The sequence below is a fragment of the Bombus fervidus genome, chromosome 3, assembly GCF_041682495.2.
Source record: "Bombus fervidus isolate BK054 chromosome 3, iyBomFerv1, whole genome shotgun sequence".
In the NCBI taxonomy this organism is placed as follows: Eukaryota; Metazoa; Arthropoda; class Insecta; order Hymenoptera; family Apidae; genus Bombus; species Bombus fervidus.
In genome coordinates, this window is record NC_091519.1 from 10,542,741 (window position 1) to 10,569,512 (window position 26,772).

General features: G+C 33.8%; 1 protein-coding gene across 5 annotated transcripts in view; it reads left to right on the plus strand.

Annotated features, from left to right (window-relative positions):
- Nucleotides 1–26,172, plus strand: part of LOC139985554 (monocarboxylate transporter 10) — a 299,453-nt gene extending 273,281 nt beyond the window's left edge. For all 5 annotated transcript variants that reach the window (XM_072000072.1, XM_072000073.1, XM_072000071.1 and 2 more), the window contains 4 exons: nt 13,441–13,726; nt 15,658–15,832; nt 23,285–23,491; nt 24,393–26,172. In XM_072000072.1, the coding sequence (XP_071856173.1) occupies nt 13,441–13,726; nt 15,658–15,832; nt 23,285–23,491; nt 24,393–24,811 (1,087 nt within the window). In that variant the 3' untranslated portion in view covers nt 24,812–26,172. The remainder of the gene's footprint in view (nt 1–13,440; nt 13,727–15,657; nt 15,833–23,284; nt 23,492–24,392) is intronic.
- The last annotated feature ends 600 nt before the right edge of the window (nt 26,173–26,772 follow it).

Here is a 26,772-nt window from a genome sequence, read left to right on the forward strand (position 1 = left end):
GATTACGAGGGAAAATTTAGAATTATAAATTTTATAATATTGTATCTATAAGTTGATATTTTATTGCTAGCAATATGTTTGGAATCTCGTTGAAGACAGACAGATCGTTTAAGTAAAAATTGAATATTTACGATATTTACAATGTAACTAATTTTGATTTCATTAAAATCAAAATATTAAAAAAGTAAGTATTGGATTGTATCATAAATTTGTCCTGTTTCTATATCTACTGTGTAAACGAAGAAAAGACGTTGAAATAATGTTATAAGCTGACAGAATAACTGACACAAGATACAAAGTAGTATATGGAATAATAATCAATTCTGAAACATGGTAATTACGCTTATAGACACGCAGGTAGAATACATCATTGTTGAAACAGGAAAATGGAATTTGGACGCGTATGATCAGACAAGTAGAACAGTCGCGTATCAGATCTGACAGGGCCAACTGAATAACTACGTTAGCCCAATAAGTAGGATAGATACATATCTGGACGGGCAAATAGAACACCTCCGTGTCTGGTCGTCCAAGTAGAATGGGATTGGATGTAATCAGACAAGTAGAGCAGTTCGCTATAACACGTGTGACAATATTCATATCTAATCAAACAAATATACAATATATCCAGAAAAATAAACTGACATCAAACAATTTCATATTTGATCAAGGAATTAACAATTCTCTTTATTTAATTAAACATTAACTTCATATAATTTAAAAAATGGAAAGCGTAAAATTAAATTAAAATTAATTCCACTTGATTAAATGAGAAATAAACTAACCAGTGTAACAAATACGCATTTATTCATCAATGAACAATTTTCTGTGTAATTAAGCATTAAGTCTCTGTTTAATTAAACAAATGAGGAACAAATATATAATGTATGTTTAATTAGCCATAAAGACACACATATAAAGATTGTCGGAATAATTTCACATTCATTCGTTAAATCAATAATTTTTATTGATTTAATTTAACTCGAAATAATAGAGATAATATCTAGACTGTAGGTAGCTATGCAGATTCAAATTTTTTGCGATCATAAGTGACAATCTGACTGAAACCTCAGCAAAGATTTCTTTTACCCATTAAATGTATTATGACGAATTATCTACGCTGAATATTTTATATATTTTTGCTTATTATGTGCGTTCTGCGTACTTGTCCGCCTTTAGATTATTAATAATAAAAATAATGAATAATGAAATAACAAAATTCACATGCAGTAAAGCGTAAAGGAACACAAGAAAATTATAATAGGAACGCAATTATCATTCCATCAAGTATTTCAATACCGATCACCTTGCTCCAATAGCCCGCGCACAATCGAACCAGACAAATCAATCGATTTAGAACGAGACTACCAATCTTATTGCATGATATCACATTTCCATTACGCGAACAGTTTGAGCATTTTATCGGCAACGAATAATTTTTCCATCGACTATAACCGATTATTATTCAAACGATTCTCTGCTGCACGCTATTGAAACAAAGGAAAAACGAAAATCGTACAGAGGTGTCTATTAAGTATCGACACGCAACGACGAGCAACGTAAATTGCGGCCAATAAAAATCCTCTGAAGATCGTATAAAGGTTTTTTTACGATGTCCATCTGTTGAAAATGCCAGACAGATTGGAATCTAGGTGGACGTAGAGATAATTGCACGTCCAATTTTCTCGATGCTGGTATCGTCTCGAACAGATGGAATAGTTCGTTCGTTCGATCGTCGATCACAACTGTATAACATATCCTCTAATCTTTTCAATCTGTTTAGATATTTCACGATAGACGAATGGATTGATTTCGAATTGTGTTATAATTGATATATACTTTTGTCTCTATACGTTCGAACATTTTGAAATTATTTTTTATTTAGTTACATTTATCTTAATCGAAAGGTATTTATCGAAATCCATGAAATACAAGGCTATAGAATTATTTATTCTATATTTTAATAAAATTCGGTATTCACAAACTTTGCGAAAATTTCGATTATTGGTTCATTCGATCGAATCTTCCAATGTTTAACTTTTTCGTAACAATGTATTATATATTTCCAAAACGATTAAAAAATACTTTATGAAAGTATATGAAAGGTGTCATGCATAGTTTATATTATAATATTACTCGTAGTTGTTTAAAAATTGTTAAAAAATTCAGGAATATTTATTATAATTCATCGTTGTAGAATAAATCAAACATTTGTACATATCCTGTTTGTAAATGCTGGTGAATAGAAGGGAATACCGAGTGTCTAAGCTTGAAGTGGTCTTACTATGCTCGAAGACCATGTTCATTCGCCATAGTTAAAGCAATACTGCTCTCTGAATCAAATATGATCGTGTTCTACTTTTATAACCGTGTAATTTTCTCGTTATATCAAGAATTTCGCTAACCTGGCTAGACACGAACTTTTTTCACTTCCTCGAATACCCTAATCATGTATACGTGCACATGCATATTTTCTCGTTTTCAAATATAAAAAATTTTCTCTTCGTAATATTTTGTAAACAAAATAGCGGGTAATGTTTTCCCCAGCATTACCGTGTATTACATTTTCAGGTTTTTATCAAAATTGAGCTTTCTTCGTAACATTATAATAATTCAACTTTAAAATTAGATTTTTGTAAAATGCTAATATAATTTTTCATTGAAAACATTCCAATTTTATTCAAATTCTGAACTCCTTTCTTATTTCTTTCTTTCTTATTCTTTATTTATTCTTTTCTTAATTGTTTTGGATAATATTGCCACAGTTGTCGCTAAAATGTTATTTTTATTAGGATTCTTAAGAGTTCCACATTTTTTTCTTTTCCACTTCTATTTTCCTAATACAGTTATTCTATCTTTAATTAAATCAAATTAATTACTCTCGATAATATTCAATATCTTAAATAAACTAAAATTAATTACCTTGAATAATATTCTCACAATCGTCCTCAAAATTTTAATTTCACTGAAATTACTCGAGTTCCGAAAATTTCGAATTGAACAAGTTCCGAATTGAATAAGTCACAGGATTTTCTGAACAGTTTTCTAAATAATCAGAATTCAGAGAACGCGCAGTTAAGATGATATATTCTGATTCGACTGAACCGCAAGCATAGAATGTGCTTAATCTCGAAAATCCAAGAGGGAAAGTTGGTCGGGACGCGAATTACTTTTCCCACTGTTCTTAATTGTGTTAATGGATCGATCACACTTTCCGGCCGAATATTAAGCGGCGATGACGAAAGAAGAAATGGCCCGTTTGGAATGCTTTTAATTAAACGAACGAAGGAGAAGATCGTAAATTCAGCGTGGGACAGTGCTCATAATTAAATCTCAAGCGGAGTAATTCGAGGGTAAAAGTCGAAGTTGGGAACGCCAGAATCTAGTTTGGCAGATAAATTCATTTTGAAGGATTTGCTTTGACGTTCAAACGCTCTTAACTTCGCCTCTGTCTTTTCATTCTTCATTCCTCAAATACAAACACTTGCGCACAGGTTTTCGTGTGCTTTATGAGATATCTTCTAAGAAGAAATCAATTTATATGTTAGGTTGTTCGAAATGTTTCTTTCGTTTTGTAAGGAAATAATAGACGACAATGTTTTTTGCTTTATACTAGTTTATTGAATTATTCACGAATATAATAATAGAAATAGAACGACATGGATTACACATAATTCAATAGAATAATATAAAACAGAAATTGTTGTTCATCTGTTATCAACTTATGAAACGAAAGAAACTTTTCGGACAACCTAACACATATAAGTTTACAATACATAAGTTTCATAAACGATATTATAATTGTGAGTGAAATTTGGAATAATTTGTTATTAATTTAATTTTTTGTTTTAAGCTACTTTTAAAAAAAAATCTACATCCATGTAGGTTCATAATTGTTCATTTTATAAATAATGTTCTAGGAGTTGAAATTGGAAGAGAATTTTTTTCACAGAAACAATTTGGCAAGATCGATTTTCATTAATCTTCGTTTCCAGTTTTTAATTCCCAAAATATAAATAGTTTGATGATTTTCGTTTTATGGGTATTCAAGTGTTTTATAAATGACATTCGCCAGCGGTTGAAAGAGGTCGAGATAAGCGAACTCATATATTACGCGCTATATTACTTTGTGGTGGTATGAAAAAAATATTTGCCGAAAAAACATAAACGAAAATTCTTCATTCACGGTGATACGAAAAATATTTTTCAATCGAGAAAATTGAATCCTCTCGTCGAGTTGAAATTTTGATAAAACAGAGTGTGCACATGGTTTCGATGCAGTAAAATTTTCACTCAAGTATCAAAAACTCAATAGAATTTTTATTAGTCGTAATAACTGCACGTGATAATTTTCGAGAAATAAAATTCTCGACAAATTTTCAGTGCAGAAGTTCTTTCATCCGTAAAAATGTTCTCACTGAGAATTCAAAGGCAATGAGAATTTTATCAAGAGAAAGGAAAATAAGTGAACAGCTTACGGAAATCCTGGAATCAGCAAATGACTTGTTGCATCGTTAAGATAGCCTAATCGTCAGAGATGAGACACGACTCCTCGCCATTTGCCAGCGGACTAATGCTTTTCCCGGACCCAGACAAGTGATCCATGAGTCACAGGCGAATCCACTGCATTGCAGGTGCGTGGTACCGAGTATCTTCATGCGAAAATAATCCAGATACAAACTCGATTTCGAAACTAACACGCAACAGTAACAATTAGATAACATGTGATATTTCTCTCTTATATGTTTACTACAACTATTTTTTCAATTATTTATTAATAACCTTTTTGCAAGCAAATAATACTAATCTTGTTAAAGGAGACAGAAACTACGTTTATGTACTGATGGAAATTAATTATGTTAATAATATTTGTATCAAAATATTGTTCTAAATATTTTGAAACTACCTTACTTCTAACAGCACGTAATTTAATCACAAAATTACGAATGAAATTATATTCGTTATGTAGATGCAACAATGATGCAATGCATGATAATGATAAGATCAGTTTTAGAAGCTAGCATGTAGCATTTAAAAAATATAGGTCACGTTGCAAACCTTGACATTATTTATTTATATATTAATATAACGTAACATGATATTTAAATAGAAAGTTGGCAATCAAGTGAATTGTATTAACTATATTGTACATAGTGCACGTACATTAATCTTTGTTAAAAAACTTAAGAAAAATTCGAAAATTTTGAAAGTAATTGGAAAAACGAATTAAAAGTGTACGACTGATATGGAATAATTGAAAAAATATATAATTGATGTAAAAGTAATTTATAGGTAATTTGATATAATAATTTACCAAAACCTATAGTCCATATAAAATAATAAAAGGAAACATATCATTGATATAAAAATGCATAATTAAACAGAAAACGTAAATAATTTTATACAACGATGTATAGAAACGTGAAATCGCCTGATCAGTTTATTCATAGTGAGTCTATTATGCCACTTTACGAACTATAAATTTAGCCAGCGCTTCGTCTGTAGAAATTTCAGAAGTTTACTAGAAATTTTTCCATAGAGCGGGCACACTTGTACGATCATTAAATAAATGATAACAGAGTATCGAACGAACTCGAAATTACGAAATTAGAGACGAAATTCGATTGTTATTAGCTCGCGTAGCACGAACGAAGCAGACCAAACGTTCGTTCTGTTTAGGAAATTGTAGGAAATGAAATTGTATCGTTCGTAGCCTGTACGCTCTGCTTGCCGCTAATTGAACGAATTCGCATTCGCCTCGTTGTCAGAATATTTAGGGAACCGTGTAACCTACGCGAGATTGCACGGTTACCAGTGAATTTTATTTCGCGAAGCTTGTTCGAATATTAAAAAGCCTGGTGAACATACCACTGCAATAATTAATACCCATAACTCGTTCATCATTCGTTTTCATTTTTCATTTGCAAGTTTTTTTCTAAAACTTTTATACGGTTGAATGTAGATAATGTAATTAATTTTATTATCAAGTTGTTAATTAAATTAATATAATGGTATTCATAACGGTCATGATATTAAATTATAATAGTATTTATTAACTTTTAAGTTGGAAAACAATGTAACCTATATTTATTAGTATAACGTGTTTTATTCAGAAATAAATTATCTTTCTGTTTTATTATTATCTCTGTGGTCAGTTCGAATGGCTCGATATTATTCATAATTATTGACTTCTTTTATGTTTAGAGTTATCTTCTTGTTTTATCGTCGCAATAATTAGTTTTCCACATAATTTTTTTATGTTCTTTATTACGGCAATTCAACAACTGATTTCTCTTCCGAATAAGAAAAAAAGCATAAAACAAATGAGGTGGATATTTTGAATTATTTTACTAAATTTCTATGGCACATAAATTAACATTCATTAAATGTTACATTACATTTGTAAAATTTATTACACTAGCGTAAAATCATTTATTTGTAATAATTATTGTCAAATATTCGTGCTCAGTAATCAACAAAGAAAATGAAATAAGAAATAAAAATTACTAATCTCCAATTTTCGAATTCAATTGAAAATCTTCTACTCCTTACACTTTCCTTCAGAAATAAAATTTCGATTACAAAAGATCAATATAAAATATCCATACTCAGTAGCCGGAAAACAATTTATAAAAATTACCATTTTCAAATCTCCGAATCAAAGTAAAAGCTTTTTATCGCTTATGTTTCCCTTCGTCCTAAAAACACAAAATTCCATTTATAGGGGACAAATTACATTCCTATGAGACAAACCCGAACCAATTTTCTCCGGAAAAAGATCATTTTTTCCATGAGCCATTCTCGCGATATCCAGCCGTGAGCTGCCTTGAACGACATTTCATCGATCGGCTAACACCGTGATTGGTTCGATCATTGATTGATGGACCGTCGAATGGCGATTGATTGATGGCGGTTGGCGTTTCGCTAGAGTCTCTGTATCATTTGGACGTTTGGTAACTTGTGCGTAGTTTCAAACGCGAAATACATCGATTAATGTTCCTTTTTTCTTCTTTTTTTTCTTGGTACAGTAACACGTTGAATAGTAGCCAGCGGAGTTATAAGCCAGAAAGTTAGATTTATCGGATGCGTGGGACTATCGCGCGAAAAATCGCGTGGGCGTGTTGCCCTTGGTTACATTGAAGTGCGTGGGCGTCGAAGTTCACGCTCGTTCCATGGTAACATCTGCGTAACTCTTACAGACGTAACGTTTTATTGTAACGTTGACTCGCGCGGTGGAATTCTTTGAAAGAATTTTTCTATTGGGAAAGCGCATTATTTGTTGGTTGTTTAGAAGAAGCTTTGTTCCTATTTTGCGAAAACTATTTCATTGTGTCGAGAAACGGTTGCTTTGGAATTTTGTAAGTGCGAATTAGGTTGATGATTATGAATATAAAGTGTTATTCTTTGTTAGAAGTTTGCAAGATGAACAGAAGAAGCGTTTTACTCTTTCGACTTCGTAATTCTTACTTGGTTCCTTCTTGTTAGTAATTTGGGTAGTAAACAAAAGTAACCTGGTTTCCTTTCTGCGAAAAGTATTTTATTTTATCCTTTTTAAGATTATTATTCTTGTTCTAGGTTGCTTTTCAAACTTAATTATTGAACTATTTCGTCTTAAATGTCACAGATAGTTAAACATGTACATCCTAGTTATAACTTAGGAAATTATTATCAAAACAACATTTTAGTATGTTGATAGTAAAACAGAATGTACAATAAAAATAGTTTGAAAGAAACTCGTGAAGCAAATGAAACAGCTACAGAATTAATTACCAGTCATTGTAACAGAATATTAATCAGAATGAAACAAATATTCCAAAGTACCAAATAATCCCATTTCCGTGTATTTCCACTATGCAGCATTCCGACTTTCCACCCTCAAATACTCAAATAACCAAATCAAAAGGACTACAATCTACCTCAACAAAAACCTCCCTTAACCGCAGTAGCCACCTTCACTGAAACATTTCCAAGAACAGACATTAAAGCAGGATTTAGTGACATGATTCGTTAGCAAGTATAAAAAAGGAGAAACAAGGGGAGAGTTTAATTGCGTTCCGTGTAACCGAGATGATGAAACCATTAAACAGGCGAGCATGTACACGTGCTTGAGACCAGGCTGCATCGTCAGCCAGTGGTATAAGCACGGTATTAACGCGACACGTGTTACGCGTACGGAGTACAGTCAGCCGTGTTTGCCAGGCGATCGTAATACCTCGTCACCTGTTATTTATTGTGCCTGTAACAAAGCAGTAAGGCGATACGTTCTCTTCGTATGAGGAAATACGCGTGCCAGAGAGAGAATAAAGGGGTTCGTACTCGACGAAACGTGTAGGAACGTCGTAAACGTCGGCTGACGGCTGACCTGCGACTTTCACTCGGCAATAAGCGACGAATAAAGATGGTTATTGTTCGTGGCTGACATGCAAGAACGCGTCGAAGGAACGACAGTGAACATCGCGTTCCTTTAAAACGTTCCTCCGTCATGCACGAGGATTTTATTCTCAAAGAGGTTTTTATTTGTGCGCGATGTTATGTGGACGTTGGAAAATTTGCTTATTGCAATTGCAGGTAAATAAATAACATTTTATCATTTCGTATTAATTTATTTTATTATCGATTTGATTTCAGAGATATGAATTTTAATGTAAATTCGGATGTTTCGCCGAGAAGGCTACGTGAAATAATCCCTTTGGCGTTTTAAATTCTCCTGTGAGTTTTGATATTTCACTCGTGAATCTGTTTAAACTTGTGAATTTTAAAATACGAATCTTTCAGTTGTTTAAATTGATATTTCCGATATTACGAATTCATCTATATGTATCTCTCGAAGAATCGCTCAAGGGAACTGTTTCAAAAGCATATCTTTGTATCTACAAATACATCTTATTCATCGTTTGAGTGGAAATTGTGATACTACAAACTTACGTACGTGTTTCGAAATTTCGTTTTAATTGATTGCTTTGGAATTGTACGTGTTCGCGTGAGTTTCGTAAAATTGTTCAAGTGAAATTGTTAAATAACTCTTTCGACGTTCTAAATCCAAATGTGAATTCTTTTATCGCTACATAATCAAAATTACATTACACTAACTGGAAAAGAAACTGGTACAACATCGTAAATCTGCTCTTATTTATCCAATAAAGTAGAAAGGATGTGCAATTACAGAACGTCTGAGTAATTAAGCGAAACGAAGACATGCGCCAATAAGCAGTTTCATTTAAAATTCAACAGCGCGTTTTCCCTGCCGTATCTAGTACGGATAAGTATACCGGATAAGTAGTACAGGTATACCTGTATACAGACAAGTAGAAGAGGTCAACATCTGTGCAAGTAAAGCGGTAATGTACCGACAGGCGAAGAGAATAATCCCATATCGAGTCAAACACGATCTACATGCACCTGACCTAGCAGGATATAGCCTCGCATGGGGTTCTATGACGCTTGTAGATTGTACATATGTACATATGTACGTATTCAAACGACGTTCTAGACTTTGTAAACAGAATATTCGCGTATTTCAACGAGCAAGTAGAATAAGTTCGTTCGTGGACGGATAAATATGTATCAGGTCTTATCAAATTCTTAGGATCTTTCCACTATTATTCAGATATTTTTATTTTAATATTGATATATTAATATTCATGAAAGGTTCGTCGTAAGACTGTTTATAATTTTATTTTTCATTGTTTATATTATTACATTGAAATTTGGTTTTTCGTAGATTTTTGAGATTAGAATTTTTATATTTTTTGTTTTTTATAGTTTACATTAGTATCATTTATAATAATAAACAGAATATTCGCGCATTTCGACGAGCAAGTAGAATAAGTTCGTTCGTGGACGGATAAATATGTATCAGGTCTTATCAAATTCTTAGGATCTTTCCACTATTATTCAGATATTTTTATTTTAATATTGATATATTAATATTCATGAAAGGTTCGTCGTAAGACTGTTTATAATTTTATTTTTCATTGTTTATATTATTACATTGAAATTTGGTTTTTCGTAGATTTTTGAGATTAGAATTTTTATATTTTTTGTTTTTTATAGTTTACATTAGTATCATTTATAATAATAAACAGAATATTCGCGCATTTCGACGAGCAAGTAGAATAAGTTCGTTCGTGGACGGATAAATATGTATCAGGTCTTATCAAATTCTTAGGATCTTTCCACTATTATTCAGATATTTTTATTTTAATATTGATATATTAATATCCATGAAAGATTCGTCGTAAGACTGTTTATAATTTTATTTTTCATTGTTTATATTATTACATTGAAATTTGGTTTTTCGTAGATTTTTGAGATTAGAATTTTTATATTTTTTGTTTTTTATAGTTTACATTAGTATCATTTATAATAATAAACAGAATATTCGCGTATTTCGACGAGCAAGTAGAATAAGTTCGTTCGTGGACGGATAAATATGTATCAGGTCTTATCAAATTCTTAGGATCTTTCCACTATTATTCAGATATTTTTATTTTAATATTGATATATTAATATTCATGAAAGGTTCGTCGTAAGACTGTTTATAATTTTATTTTTCATTGTTTATATTATTACATTGAAATTTGGTTTTTCGTAGATTTTTGAGATTAGAATTTTTATATTTTTTGTTTTTTATAGTTTACATTAGTATTCTTTATAATAATGTTATTATGATAATTAGTACTGTAAAGATTCATTATAATTAGACTGAGGGCTTTCATGCATTTATGGGAAATTGAGAAGTGGAAAATTATGTAGAATACTCGTTATATGAAAAAATATACATTTTATGTAATATAAATATACATATCATAAAGATAATATGTGATAGATGAAACAATTTTCACGTTCTATGAGAATATATAAGATATTCAAAATATTATAGTGTTTTGTATAATGTATGGCAGGTAGAACCATTTTCTATCGAGGTTCTATTTTTTCTATTATATTTTCGAAAATATGAATTTGCATAAAAATCTGTCATTTTAGTCATAAGATTTTTTATATTCTATGTTTCATCATTTACATTATTATCTTTTGTAATAATACATTATATCCTAACTGAGCCTGAATTTTTATATATTCCTGTTCCTGAATTTTTATATATTTTGTTCCTTTATGATTTATGAAAAAGATGAAGAACGATAAATAATTTATTTTTATGAACGATCACGTTGAAAACTTAAGTTTCGAAGTTTGCATTTCGGAGATCAATTCTTTGCGAAAACGTCCAAACAAGAGCTTTATTCGATCAGAACTTTTGACCGGAGTAAACTTTTCAAGAAAAGTGCCCCTATTCTCCTTTCCCCATTGAGGAATAACTTTCTTCTTAACGTATTGGGAACTTCTTCTTAATCTAAATTTTTGTACCACTCTATCGTAAAACTCATCGATAACAACCTGATTGGTTTGTTAAGAGCGACAACTTATCTGCGATATATAGATTCTTAAAAACTACATTTTAATTATAAAATACCATCAAGTTCGGAATTATCGTCGTTATTTTGTAAAATACGTACAAATTCCCAAAATTCTAAGAATTCCCCAAATAATTAAAAGAAAAAGATGAATTAACTCTGAGAGAAAAGGACGGTTCGTTGTATCCCATTAATGAATCTGTAAATTATTCTCATTAACAAATATAATTACTTGCAATTCTTTGATTTTTAATTTAATCCCAAACCTTTTCTAACATATATTTAAAACGAATATTAGCAAACAAAAACTCTAATATTTGCAGCATTTAAAATGAAGATATTAAATGTCTAGTGGCTAAAAATATACTTTACAAAAATAGCAATACAACGAATCAATAAATTCATACGGCTTAATCGTTAGAAGTTTACTTAAAAAAAATAATCTACAAGATAATAAATTCATATTGTCTAATTGTTAAAAATATACTCTGCATCCTTTAATTACAAACGTACATTTAATGAAACAATTAATTTGCAAACCGAATAAATTGCACACCTTCACGCGCAAGTAGTACGAGTCCATACATCATTAGACAAGTCTAAGTAACACGTCCATCGAGCCAAACAGACATCACAAGTGCCATTATTTATCGTAACGTGTTCGAAAAATGTTTGTCACTATGAAAAAGATTATCGAAAACGTTTCTTTCTGTTTAGAAAAAAAAAAAAAAAAAAGAAAAGAAAGAAATGAAGAAATCTCCCTTGTCATAGAATTACAAACGATTCACCGTTTAATGTCTCGCTGAAACAAAAGCGTGTAAGACTCGCTAAAGTTGGACTTTACAGGCGCTAGTTGCGGCGAAACGTCGCGTTATGAAGTTTGCGGTCACTTCCAGTGAACGACGAAACAGAAACTTTCTCTGTTCGGTGAATGTTCAGAGTCTGCGAATCCATCGTGCGTAATTTCGCCTTTTCTTAATTAAGGATTCCTCTTTCACTGGCCAGATTCTAACGAATTCACGCTCTCCAGAGTGAGAATATGAAACTATGAACAATTTTCTCTCTCTGGGTATAATGAAATTTCTTCCTTTTTTGTGTGGCTTTTTATTTAATAAGAGCCTTTGAATATATTAGGTGTATACAAAAGTAATGACCATGTTTTTTGTTGCTACCGACTTAAAGCTAACGGCTGTTACTTTCGTATACGCTTAACATGTAGCTATTGGGTTGGTCAATACCATCTAATGACAAAATCCGCAATCACTTAGTTGCCAGCCCAATAGAACCATCGGTGTGACTTTATTAAACTTATTGTGAGCAGTAAAAATTTATTGAACGAATATCGTGGTACATTGTTGTGAATAGACTACAGATTTTTATGCGTTTACAAAAATTAATAATTGCGACAATGTGCAGAATGTATATACGAATGTTACAATATTTAATGGATCGAATAAATCTTCACGCAGATTGCATTTTAACAGTTCCGTTAATAAAACTATGAGATCGTAGAAAAAACCGCGGTCAAGTGATCAATAATTACAAATATTTGTGGCATCGTTGCAATTATTACTTTACGAATGTATATCAAAAGATAGAATTTCCTCTGTACAATTCTGAATTCCACTTTCTTATATTTTCAACTCCCCTGTTTCCGTTTTAACAAACAAAATATTCAGAAAGTTCATAGCGAAGTTTAGAAAAACAGATTGAAGATCTCGTAAGAAAAGTGAGATTACACGACAAGCATAATACAGTGGGATGAATCAGCTGTCAAAAACGTTGCGAATTTTTTCCAACAGTCCAACATTTCCGAACAGAGGTATATAAGAATGTAATTAAACAAACAAACGTTTTTAACCGATACTAAAAATTGACAGATACGATAGAAATACAAATAGAAGGAGGGGAAAAAGTAATGGAAGGATTTGATGGCGAATGGAGGAAAGTTGCGTAAGAGTGGATCGTAAGCAGAGAAAAGAAAGAAATTCTATTGTGTAACCATAACGACACGGTGTTCCCGCAGAAAGCTGGGCTGGGAGCGTGGCATGCAGTCGGTAACCGGAGCTCTGTCGTTGGCCTTCTTCCTGGGCTTGATTTACAGGAGCGCCTCTCTCTATCATCCGCAACGACGGGCCATGTTACACGTGAAGAATCAACGAGGTGGCAAGTTGAAAGAGAAGAAGACCGCGTCGAAGCCACCAAGACAGCCATGGGTGGATCTCAGCCCTCTAGGTAGTCGGCCTGTCAGGATGTTGATGTTGGCCGCTGGGGCAGCCGGTTTCGGCCTTTATACGCCTGCCTTTTACATCGTGAGTACCTTAATTACTCTACCAAGCAACTGCCTTTAGGCTGGATCCTGTTCTCGACTCTCAGAATTGAGAAGTTTGATATTGCAACGTTTCTCGGCTGTATATAGGCTTGCGATAGTATTCGAACGCCTGTAATTTTGCGAATGCATTACGTTGTTATACGAAACTTCAGATTTTTCGTTGTCCAGCAATTCGACGAGAAAAGAGACGATAGGAATAATTACGTCGCGAAATATTCTAATTTACCTGTCATTACGATGGATCGTTCGTTTCTTTTAATTTTATCGTAAAATCCAGGCTCCAATAACGTGTTATGAATATATCGCGTGTGTTACGCGAAACATTTTCAAGTTTCATTAGCTCTGTTGCGAAACTCGACTGTCAATCAAGCCTCAATCAAGCCAAAAACCAAATTGATCATGTTAAGGTATGGAGAGAATTTGGAGAGGTATTACAAAGAACTTGTGTGTGTTTTCGCTCTACGTTCCCTCGCATGTACAATACAAATGTACTATATATTCAACGGATCAATTTCACTTTTTGTAAACTTTTCAATTTTATTACATACATAGCGTAATTGATGTTCATTTCTGAAGAAATGTTTGATTTATTTTCATAAATCCATTTATAGCAAATACCAAAGTCAATTTAACGTTGTACTAAAGTTTGTAACATCAATTTTCCCTATTTTTCGACTTCTGCATTTGAGTCAGTGTGGCTTCTGAGTGTTTCAATTGCCGAAATTCTTTCCTCCTTCACGCTTATACGAATATTAAACATCTACAAACATTATCTTCATATTTTGCATCTGTATAGGCTTTAAAAATCGAGAAATAATCGAATCATGAATTAATAGAAACATCGCAGGTTCTATTCGTCACCATAAAATAGATAGTAACTGATGATACGAGATATACAACGATTCAGCAGAGTTAACTTTTCAACAAAAGGCTAACTAACTGATGACTGGCCAGTTTGTAATACCATGGTCGGACCATCCGAAAGGCTGAATCGTCAAACTGCCAGAAACACGCGTATTACTCGGTAGCAGCAATCAGAGAACGGGCCACAGTTGGCAACTTCATTCTCCAGTGAAGTTTCGGCAAAGTTAGGCGGTTTACACGTTCATAATCGCGGTTGACCTCGCTTCTGCACGCCCTGTCTCAATTTCTGCACGCCTACACGCGTCAGTTAGTATTTCTGATCTGATAGGAGTTCGTGAAACTGTTTCCAACGTGATATTCTTCGCAGTGGATGACGTTCCCGAATGTTGAAAATCGATGTGAACAGAAATTTAATTCGTAGAACTGTGAAAACTGAATATTTGAAAGCATACACGAAGTAGAATTATTAGAATCGAGACAGGAAAACGTAATACAACTCATCTTTTAATCTTTCACACAGAATAATTATAATCCCCTTTGAATTCTCTCGCTTCGTATGATACTAACAATAACTTCTCCCTTTGTCGATTCCGTAAATCTAAAATCTGATCTAAATCCTGAAAGATCTCCCTAGCTTTGGATTCATTTCTCTTCCGATCTTTCTTCCACGTTATCAGAAGTCTTCGTCAGACCGTACAGGTGATAGAAAAAATATATAAAATATTCAAAACACGGTTCCGTTTATAATATTTAGCAGATAAAACAATATTCCACCTAAATTCTATTTCTAATTACCTTCATAAAAATATGAATTTGCATAAACAACTTACTGACCCACCATGACGATATTAAACAACAAGCCTCGTAATTAAAAACGTGCCATCACCTTTCTTTCTCCAACAAACCAGATCAAACCTATTCGTCAAACGTCTCTCAACACTATCGATCCGACAGACCCCTCTTCAATTAACCACTTATTCAATCTATTGTACATTCAGATCTGTCTCTGTCGTGGCAATCAGCTAATGAAAAATACATCGGTTTCAGGCTATCCAGGGTCACAAAGATGGTTTGGAGGCGAGCGCAGTGGTGCTCTTGCAGACTTGCCTGGGTTTGGCAGCGACACTCGGCTGCGCAGCTTGGGGTGTCGTTACCGCGAGACCATCTGCCCAATGCCTAGTGTCCAGGCAATATCTCTGTCAGGCAGCGCTACTCGGAGTTGGTCAGTATACAACGCGTTACGCTGTTGTGGCGAGGGTGCTCGAACCGCGTTGCGGATCGCGAGGGAAGGTAGTTTGGTCGAGAGGGAGAGAGAGAGAGAGACAGAGACAGAGAGAATGGAGGATCGCGTGACTGAGGAGCGTTCTGCGGTGTCGAGGAGTTTGCTTTGGTTTGAGCGAGACGACGTTACCCACAGATCCGCCTTGGACGGGGAATATCGAGCTTTTAATGAAAATCGAGGGAATTTTGGAGGAACGTGAAACGAAGTATAATTTTGTTGGAAGTTTCAAGAGATTCGAGGAGAATGTGACTCCGAGGCCTTTCTGCACAGTGGTTTGACGATTAATAATATCGATTAACGAATCACAAGTTTTAGATTATAGAATTCTGCTGTATAATTTTATCATCCTTTCGGGGAACAATCAGATTATTTGGAGTTTGTAGAATTGACTTGTGAATTTCAGGCGTTTCCTTATCAAATTTTGTCGGTATTATCCAAGAGTATTAGAATGTGTAACCTGTGACTCGTAAAACTTTGCTGATATTACTTTAATCGTGCGAGAAAGCGCAGGTGTGAATTTTAGAGATTCGTAAGAATTCTCTTGAAATTAAATAATTTTGTAGTATTGCAAGGAATTTGCGAAAATCTAGAGGAATGTATTTTGAAGAACTTTAGGACACCGTAGGACATAAAATTCTATATCACTTGTTAAGTTCATGAATTTATTCCTAAAATTGTTTCGCAACAAAAGTGGAAAGCAATTCTAGCCATTCGTGTGATACTATCTTGTAGGTTTTTGAACGTGTATCTACTACGTTTTATCAACAATTATAACAACCTAGGAAGCTTAGTCAGATAGCATCTTGTATTCAGATGGTTTCTAGTACCGAAGCTCGCAACATTGCTACATTATTCGCAAAACGACGAAGCTCTATCCCAAAAGGGCAGGAGTTAAGCGCACAACCTCAAACAGTATCAACTGTAATTTCGGTGTTTCGCTAGGTTTGACGTTGCTGCAGAAGGTATGCACGGAAGAGGATATACTCACGATATATAGGAGATGTGATACACATTCTACTACAACGAGCAATATCCTGCAATTACTCTTAAAGCATATAATTTGATTACTGTATTATAGTCGCGTTTTCAAAGAACGTCATTTTCCTACCTCGTAATTCGATTTTATAATTCTAACATGTATGCAGTTATAGTACAATATATTACAAATTACAATCTTTATTCTCGTATTAAACACACCTTGTGTACATTATATATCAATCAAACTTCAGCTAATCCTTTTACAGTATTCTAGATTTGATTATCTCATAGACAGAAACCACCCATCAATAAAATCTCTATGAGACGCAAAACTTCCCAAAAAATTCCCATAACTCTGTACAACTCACTGCCAATCTTTAAATCTGATCCAAATAAGAAAGAAGAAAATTAAAACTAGAAGCGATCCACCGATAGAATATTTCCATATCAAAATCTCTCTAAAAAAGTCCATAATTTATACAACTCACCGACAAACTCTAAATCCAATCCAAACAAGACACAGAAAATTAAGCATCAATCAGGGAAAATTATCCATCTTCCCACGATGAAAAATATTTTCGAGCACCCAGTAAGTAGAAAGGGTAACCACGGTCGTTGGTGACCGTCGTGTGTGTTATGCTTTCGTCCAGAAGGTTCGTTGTCCGGAGGTTTCTAAACGTATAGCCCCCATTCAGTCCCGGGGTAGACTTCAAACCCCCGTCCACCTTCCCTCTACCGGTTGTGTGCACCCTTTTGAAGCGGCCTGGGCTCTTCGAGTGTCAGCCGCATACACGTCTTTGCCCCTCATTCAGCCGGCTTACCCTCGACTCGAGTTCTCGACACAAAGTATTTTCCATTCTGTTCTCGAGTCACCCCCTCGATGGCTTCGCCACTCTCCTTTCTCTTTCTCTCCCTTTTTCCCTCCTCCTCCTTTCTCTCTCTTTCTGTTATACATACATGCGCGCACATTTTCTCTCTCTCGTCCCTTCCTTCCTTTCTTTCGTTTGGCCACATGGAGACGAATATCGCTCCGACAGAGAAAGAGAGAGAAAAAGGATCGTTGCAATCGTTAATGGGGTTGCTTCTGGACAGAGGAAGCGCATTTAAAACGCAACGCTAAGCCCAGGCTCGCAGTGATTTCGTTAACGAAGGAGAAACTAATCTACCAATGCTGTGCAGCTTCCACCACAAGGGATATTTCTGTCGATTTTCGATCCGAGCTTCTAATTGGCTGGATAATGGGATGGAAGTAAAATAGGGGTTTAGTTCAGCTTGAGGTTCTCTTTTGGTACTTGGTATGCTGTTTCATTTAGTTCTACTGTAGAGTTTTCTTTTTATTTTCGTGAGGTGTACGTAAACGAGGCTTGGATTTGTTTGTGTGATTTTAACGCATTCTTAAAGCGATAGGGATAAATTTTGATGGGAAAGTTAGTTAGAATTTTTATACGTATTCCTGAGCTTTTTAATCGATCAACCTTGGACGGTATTATTAATTTTGAAAAAGATATAATTCCTAAAAATAGAAAATTTTTCAACGTGTATGGATATTTTGGTAAGAAGAAAAATACATTATATATATGGTGCTCGATACACTTCTACAACCATGATGCAAAAATGGTAACTTTAAAGCGTTGAAATACCAAAATACATGGCCCGCTTCATAAATTGAAAAATAGAGAAAGGTAACAATATTAGAAACATTCTGTTTTTAAATTTTCCTCGGAACTTACAATTATTTATATTATCTTGTTACAATAAACGCATCTAAATAAGCAAGGCATATGTCTCTCTTTTTTCTTTTTTTTTAAGAACACCAATTATAAATTACAAAAAACACAGTTGGTCAATCTGTCTTCTAACGGGCGCGATAAATTTCACGAGTGAATTTTGCGAATTACTATCGAAGTTGATAGCCTAATTAATTAGTTAGTAGTAAGAATCATTGTCCAAGAGAATCTAAAAAGTAAATCACAGAATAATTTCTGCTCTCGCGAGCATTTTAAAATAATCTTTCAAACAACTAAAAACAGTCGTTTCGAAAGAGGATAATAATTTCTTTCCTGACAAATATTCCAAAATATTCAGATAACCGAACAAAGTCGTTTCAAAGCAAAATTCACTTGCATTAATCCAGTTCGATATTCGTCACTCGCTCGTTATAAAATTGTAATCGTTGCAGAAAGCATGGCAAAAAGTGAGCTTTGAAAAAACTACTTGCTTTTAATCGCACTATGTACGATTTAAGGGACGAAATACATGGAATTGGTTGGAATCGCGGTTATCTCCGAGAAAAAACGAAACTCCCGCGATCGTCGAATCGTTCGGTGGATGTTTGAGAAGCGCGGAATATTTCATCGCGGCCGCGCGCTCAAACGTGAAATTTTAATCCCACGCTGGGCGAACAGTCGATTGACCGAACCGGTTCTGCCAGAATCCGGATCGTTTCCAGGAATCTGAGAATCGTGACGAGATGCAGAGACGTATTCAACCTGAGGCTCGATACTCATTGTTCGAGGAAATTATGGTAAAAAAGAAGACGATTGCTGTAATTTCAGTCGGCCGTTGATTTTAATTGGGATGAGATCGATCGTGGACGAATATGTTTTATTGTCAGAAGATGGTTTATTCTTACCAATTATCTAGAAACGACGATTATCGTGAAGCGATTATTTTGTATCCGATGAAATGTTTTTAGTAACGATGAGGTTTCTGAAAGGAAGAAAAAAATGATTTGGAATATTTTTTATTCGCGGTGGTGTTATCTAGGTATTATGATTGTTTCGGGGCGATTTTGGATCGTAATTGGATAATTACGGGTTATAAACTTTAAGAATAATTTGTAAAGTAGTTTTTGAATTGTGGCATTCTTTTCGTTAAATAGGGTAATTTTATTAGGTAAAATACAGTGACTTTGATGTTAAAAAATAATTCACTGTTAGAATTAATGGAAGAAATATAATGAACAAGCCTTTAGCTTTTAATATGATGAAGTATCTTATTCGTTTGTTTGATTGCTTTTTAAAGACCTTTTAGACAAATCTCGCTTCGTGAGCAATTATGTGCATAATTTAGACACACGCAATATTTAATATATAATTACCAATTTTATATAGAATAATAGTTTAATTTATTGGAGCCAGTATGCATAAATTTGATAGCAATCGCATGGAGACATTCGCGAGAACATTAAACAAATCGTTGTCGATTAACGATCAATGGAAATTAGTATAATATTTATTCTCTATAGTCAATAATTATCTCGTAACTTCGAGACAGACCCAATCATTATAGAAACTAATGTTTCCAATATTTTTGTAAAATTTTACTTTTTAATTAAATATGACAATTCAACCATACAGAAGATATTTCAGAAATGTAACGATGATGCAAATATTAATTTTATCTACAATTTTACCTTGGAAAGGATATTTTTGGAATCAATTTGTTATTATTGGAAAGTTTATTTAGATATGGTAATTAAACATATGTAAATTGGTATACGATAATTAACGGTATAAACGTTATTTCGCATGCAGGTAGCTACGAAAAACTTGTCTGAAATTAATCACCGTGTGTCGAAATCAATATTCGTTACCGAAATATTGTCAAAAAATAAACGTGCAGACCGAGAAGCCAAATATTAATTTTGGTTGTAACCTTCGATTCTCGGAACGTTCGAAATTAACCACTTTCTACCACACGAATCCGAATTCCACCTTTAAAACAGCTGCCCTAACAGATATCCTAAAATATGAAAATATAATATGATATAACAAATTATAAAAAGGCTCAAACAACGTTGATATAAATATCGTTCATAAGAAATAATGAAAAAATGATATTACGATTGCCTTGAAACAACAGAATCTATAAAACAATGTAACTGTACTACTGGTTGAAAAATTATGTTCTTAGTCGCGTATAGATATATTGAATTTTCTACTAATTTTATTATTACTTAATTGGAAATTAACGCTATAAGCATAAATAAGAATTTCCTACAGGTGTTTTGATAGAGTTTTAAGGAAATCGTTTTCTAAGACAACAGATTGCTTTAAAACTACTTTTTTAGATTCCCATAAGAATTTAGATTAGATCGCTTGATTTCAGAATATTTTATTTCACTTCTATCTTACGCTCTATCTAATCAAAAGAAATCAAAATTAAATATCCTACAATATGATTCACCAATACCAGTTAAGAATTAAGATATTTATAAAAGCAAAAAATCATGGTATTCGGAATGATCCACACTTCTAAATTTTCCCAAAAATGAACCACCCTCGACCACTTAAATTTCAATTGCAACTTTAAAACACGTATGACCAATAAAACATCAAAAAATACTTCACGCCACTAACATTAACGTAAATATCGTCCACGAGGGAAATAAAACCGGATAAACCCGGACTGGGAGCCGTACTAATTCCTGGACGAGCATCACGACGCCCATGAACGAGAACAAGGGTTGAAACGTGGGGCGTAGCAGCAAAAATTCCTGAAAACGTAACTCGTAATCAGCGAAGAACCATATTTTCAGTCGACGACCCTAACGCATACAGTGGCTGCAACAAATATCTGTACACTGTACACGCTCTTATTTTCTCGTAGAGAATTTATTTATTGCCATTCATTTTTTTTTTTTTTTTTTTTTTTTTTTTATTAGATTTAACACTTAATTTTCATAATAACAAAGTTTTGTAATCGCATGAAAGTACTGCTAAATGGTACGAAATTTATTATTGTTGGCTCTAATTAACACAGTGACTGTCGTTTTTCGTCTGTTATTGATGATCCACGTTCTACTAAATTTCTTGAAACGCTTGAAATAAAATAAATTTCATAGACTGAAAAATATTGAACAATATGTATGGTTTCGATAATATTATCAAATAGAATGCAGTATTTTGCAAAGATCGAAGATTATGGTGCAGTAAGAGAAATATTCAAATGTGTGCTATAATGAGTATGACGCTTGGTATAAAATATGATATGCAATGTGATATTCGCGTCAACGTGTTAACTACAATTACAGTGCAATTAACTAATGTATTCAATAGCAGACGAAAGAAGGTTCAAAGTTGCTACCTTTTAATAATAACTTTTACATTAGATATTTTTCACCACATCGCTAACATCTGTTACAGCACTGTACATATATTAAATTTATCCAATGCTTTGATCAGAAACAATCATACATGTTTTGTAAAAGTATAGTACTTTTTGTACCAACTTCTCGTATTTAAACCTTCTTTTGCCATATAACTCGTAGTAAACGCATTGGTGGGCGCATATACTTTTTGCAGTTAGTGTAGCTCGAGCGTGCACACGTGTACGCGAAAACGTCCCTTTTTCAACTTCGTGGAAACGGCTAGAGGAGATGACAAGCGAGAGCTAAATATACAAACGCGACCAGGAAGAGTTGCAACCCACCAAAAAAGCGGCTTATCCCGGTGGCTGCTGTTGAATCGAGTTTGTTGCCAACGTTGCTATTCACTTGCGATAGATAAACTATCTGACGAAAAGAATTTGCAATTTCCTCCAAGCGACACGAAGAGGACAGGCAAGCAGTGTGCGAGCTTCGTCGCGTTACGTATTTATCCTCTTCCCGTGTGGGAGTGACGTGCATGGACGTGGAATGTTACGATAGTTAAAAATATGACGATTTAGAAATGGTTTAGATTGGGGCTGATCGAAGAGGGTGAAAGGAATTTATGTTCACTCTTGTGTTGTTTATTTATGTCTGAAGAAATATCGTTGGAAGAGGATGGACAATTAAAGATTGGAAATGATACACGCGAAGATGGGGAAAAACGTTAAAAAGGAAGAGCAAAGAGAAGATTATGAAAAAAGGGAAATATTAATGAGATTATACAGTAAATTTCAAAGCAGTTATATTTCGATTATCAAGTGCTTTCAGGGAACTTTAGGACAATTTTGAGGAAAAATCCTATGTTGTTCCTATAGCCATTTTTTTTTTTTTTTTTGACGAAATTTGTCAACGTGAATGTCTTCTGCGATGAATTTATTTTGCCTGGTGATATTAAAAATTGATGAGTTTCTTTACGGTTGAAGTTAGGTGAATAGGTGTACAGTTCAATTTCAAATTATATAAAACTCACAGATATTCCAAATGTTAATTTAAAATTCAGGTGTATGTGTGTGATGAACACACGTTTCATGAATTTGCAGTGCGTTCTTATATGTATTTGTAAGTTCTATTAATATATTTTTCTTATGATTTTCATTTTCTCGAATGAATATTAAACAATAGAATATTTTAAAATTCAATTAGATATTCCGTAACTAATTGTCAAAAAGATATTCTGAATTCTTCGACTCAATAATCGTCAAAGAAAATACTCTTTATTTTCTTCAAGATCAATGACTGAAGATGCATCGCTCATTTTTCAGCCATAGCTCAGGTGGCTTTGGGCAGCGTGCAAGGTTACCACGGGCTGGTTCTGGCTTCCGGTTTGTACGGCGCATCCCTCGGCGGTGCACTTTACTCCCTAAAAATGCTGGCCCTCGAAAGACTGAGGGCAAAACACTTTGCACGCTCCTGGGCACTCGTGCAGGCCGCAGAAGCTTTACCTATTCTTCTCGGAGTTCCTCTTACTGGTAAACCGCGTTTCTTTCAGATTTATTTCGTTCATTTACTTTCGTATCTTTTTGTCAAATGCTATTATTCACTTTAGTCGAATCTTCCAATTATTATAATTCATACACATATATGTATTTTCCGTAAAATAGAAATCGAGCATTTCTCAACAATTGAACAAGATTATTCATTCTACGTTCTAAAAAGAATCGTAGTGCTCTTAAACAAATATATTTTATCAAATAATCGATAAGAGACACGCTCGATGAATTCTCTTTATTCACATACAAAATTCATATTTCCTTCCATCGATCACCTCCCATCGACGATATTCAATTCCTAGATTACGGATTTAAACGGAAAAATTTGATTGATGGAATTTTCCAGTTAAATAATTCTCACGAGAAGACTCTGTTTTTCAAAGCAGAACTTGAAACTCCACTCTAATGCATTCTCTTTGCTCGCATACATAATTCATCCTTCCTTTCGCTGACCAATAACGAGACATACTCATTTTTTAGATTAATATTACCAGTTAAAGCAGAACAATATTTCATGGACGAAGCTTTCAAATTTCATGATCCTCTTTAGGAATCTTTGTGCCTGAAAATAGAATTTGAAACCGTGTTCTAATGGATTCTCTTTACTCCCATACAAAATTCATGTCTTTCTTCATTGGCTAATTCCCATAACGATACTCATCTGGAAAATCACGGATCAAGAAATAAAATTCCAGACCAAATTTCCTGTTTATAGATTAAAACAGAAAATTTTTATCGACGATACTTGTAAATTTCATGATACCTTTTGAGGAACACTATTTTCCAAAACAGAACACCGAACTCATCTCTAGTGCGTTTCTTTGTTCACGTACGACCTCCGTACAACCTCCGCTAAAAGCACCTAATTTCTAAATTTCAGGTTACATGAACGCGAACAGCTCGAGGGTGGGTTACTACGCGTGCACGTTAAGTTCCTTGTGCGGTGCAGCGTTGCTCTTCCTGGTTGGCTGGGGTCGCCAGCCGGCGTCTCCTCTACTTCCTGGCTCGCACCTCTCCAACGTGACCATACCTCCGCCGTGTGCCTGTCCTCCGCCGCCAAGGCCAAGGTTGCCAAAATCACAATCGTTACACGTGCCCTTGGACATGGAGGAGAATCTTCGCGACAGAGAAATGGAGAGGATGCACACTGCCGAACATTACTATCAACCGCAATTCTACGGGCCTCTGAGACCTAGCAAGAGCGTTCCAGAGGGTCTGAGTCATCAGGATTCCTACAGGAGTCGGCCAAGACGGCACAGAGACGTCACGGTGATCGAACAAATCACCACTAGCGTTTGAATCAATTAAAAATTGGAAAAACCAGGAGAAGGGACGAATATAATTGATTGGTTGTTGTAGACAGTTGGATACGACGATGATCAAGCTTGGAGCTATGATGGAGAATTCTTGGGATTTGTTGATTGTTAGTTGTTTGAAGTTAGATCTGGTTAAGTGTTAGAATGTTGTACGTGGCGAGAGAAATTTTTTATCTAAAATGTGCCAACTTCGTTCAAACGTAGCTCTTAGCTTCTTAGTTTAAAATTTAAATGAAGTGTAAATTTATATATAACAAATTTGGCATCACTTTTTCATTTGTATCATCTATACACAAAATTGTCTAGTTTTAAAAGATTCAAGTACAATTTTTTAAATGATTAAAACTATTAATGTAGAATTATGCCAGAAATGTCATATATCAGTATTATTATATTAATATTAGATAAGTTTCTTACGTCTTGACATATAGCTGAATGACCAAAGGATATTTTAAGTTATAATAGAATTCTAAACTAACTCTAATCCTTTTATGTCCATACATTTTATAGAGCACACAGTGATTTCCAACTTTTGATTAAAAATATTGAAATAAACTAACAAAAATTCAAGAAATAACAAATCTTTTGCTGACATAAGTTTGGAATTCGTTTACGTATAAAATAGATTCCTATGATATTCGTTTCTAAAGAACACTTTTAACTTTAAAGAATATTATCGTTGTTACATTCTTGGTCTATGGGACAATTTGGGTTAACCAGATCTATCTTAGGTGACCGAACACGGTTCGAGTAAGAAGGATATTGTGGAGGATATAATTGTCACGGAATTTTTCATCGTTATTTACATGAATCTGTACGTGCTCTGCTCAGTTGCTTTCACGAAGAAGGAAAGAAAAAGAGAAAGACTCGCAACAGCTTGCCTTGAAAACTATAATCTAAGAGAATGAAGGATTTTACGATAAAGGAAAGATCTTTACGACCGCTGTGAATCCGACATTGTACCGTTTTCTGTAAGATTTGAGAATCGCAGAATGGAGAGCACGTTCTTTTTCTGGGAATTTTTCACGCCTTCCGGTGAATAATCGTACAGAGTTTAAACGTGTTAAAGAGCGACCTTTTAACCAGTTTAAAAGTTACTGACTGTAGTACCGAGTCTATTTCATTGAACCATAAAATTGATTTTCTTTAATCGAACTATAAGTTTGTTGAAAACTAGGTATTACAACTTTCCTAAACCTAATTGATTATTCGAGATCACAAATAAATGACCAAAGTTTTACTTGATTTTATCGCAATTAAAAGAACTCAGGAAAATATTAATATAGACATTAGAATTTACAATACTTAAATTAAATAATTTCTTATAACATTACGAACTATGTCCATAGTTTTTTTAGTTTTCTTTTTGTACTGTTATTCTTATTTGATGTTTTATATTAATTTATACTATTTCATTATTAACTAAATATTCCATTTATGGCAATTATTAATATATTTTCAAAACTTGTTTTCCCGTATAGTTAAACACCATACAAATTAAATGACGTTAGTCAAATTCATCTTAACAACTTCATAGTTCTTTTTTTATCTTTGCTTTTCCTTTGAAAGTAGGCACAAAGAAGAGACTCTGTCCTCTGTCTATTCAACGTTCTCTTTTACTTAACTTTTAACCCCCGTATTCCTTCAAATCTCTCCCATTCGTCGGCAAACAAAAGCCAGATTACACGTAGGCTTTGAAACGCCAGAAAACGTCGCTCCCTAAACCACTTATCCCACCCTTTCGTTCAGTATCCGAATTACGTGCCCGGAAACAAATGCGCCAAATGATTCTTAATCGTTCATTATACAGGGTGTTCCTAAATTAGTGATTCAATTCGAAAAAAGACAAATTTACGTGAGAGAATAAATCACCAGATTCATGAAATTCGTATTTGAAGTATTCCATCACACAAACTTAAACTATTATATTAAAAACGAAGTACA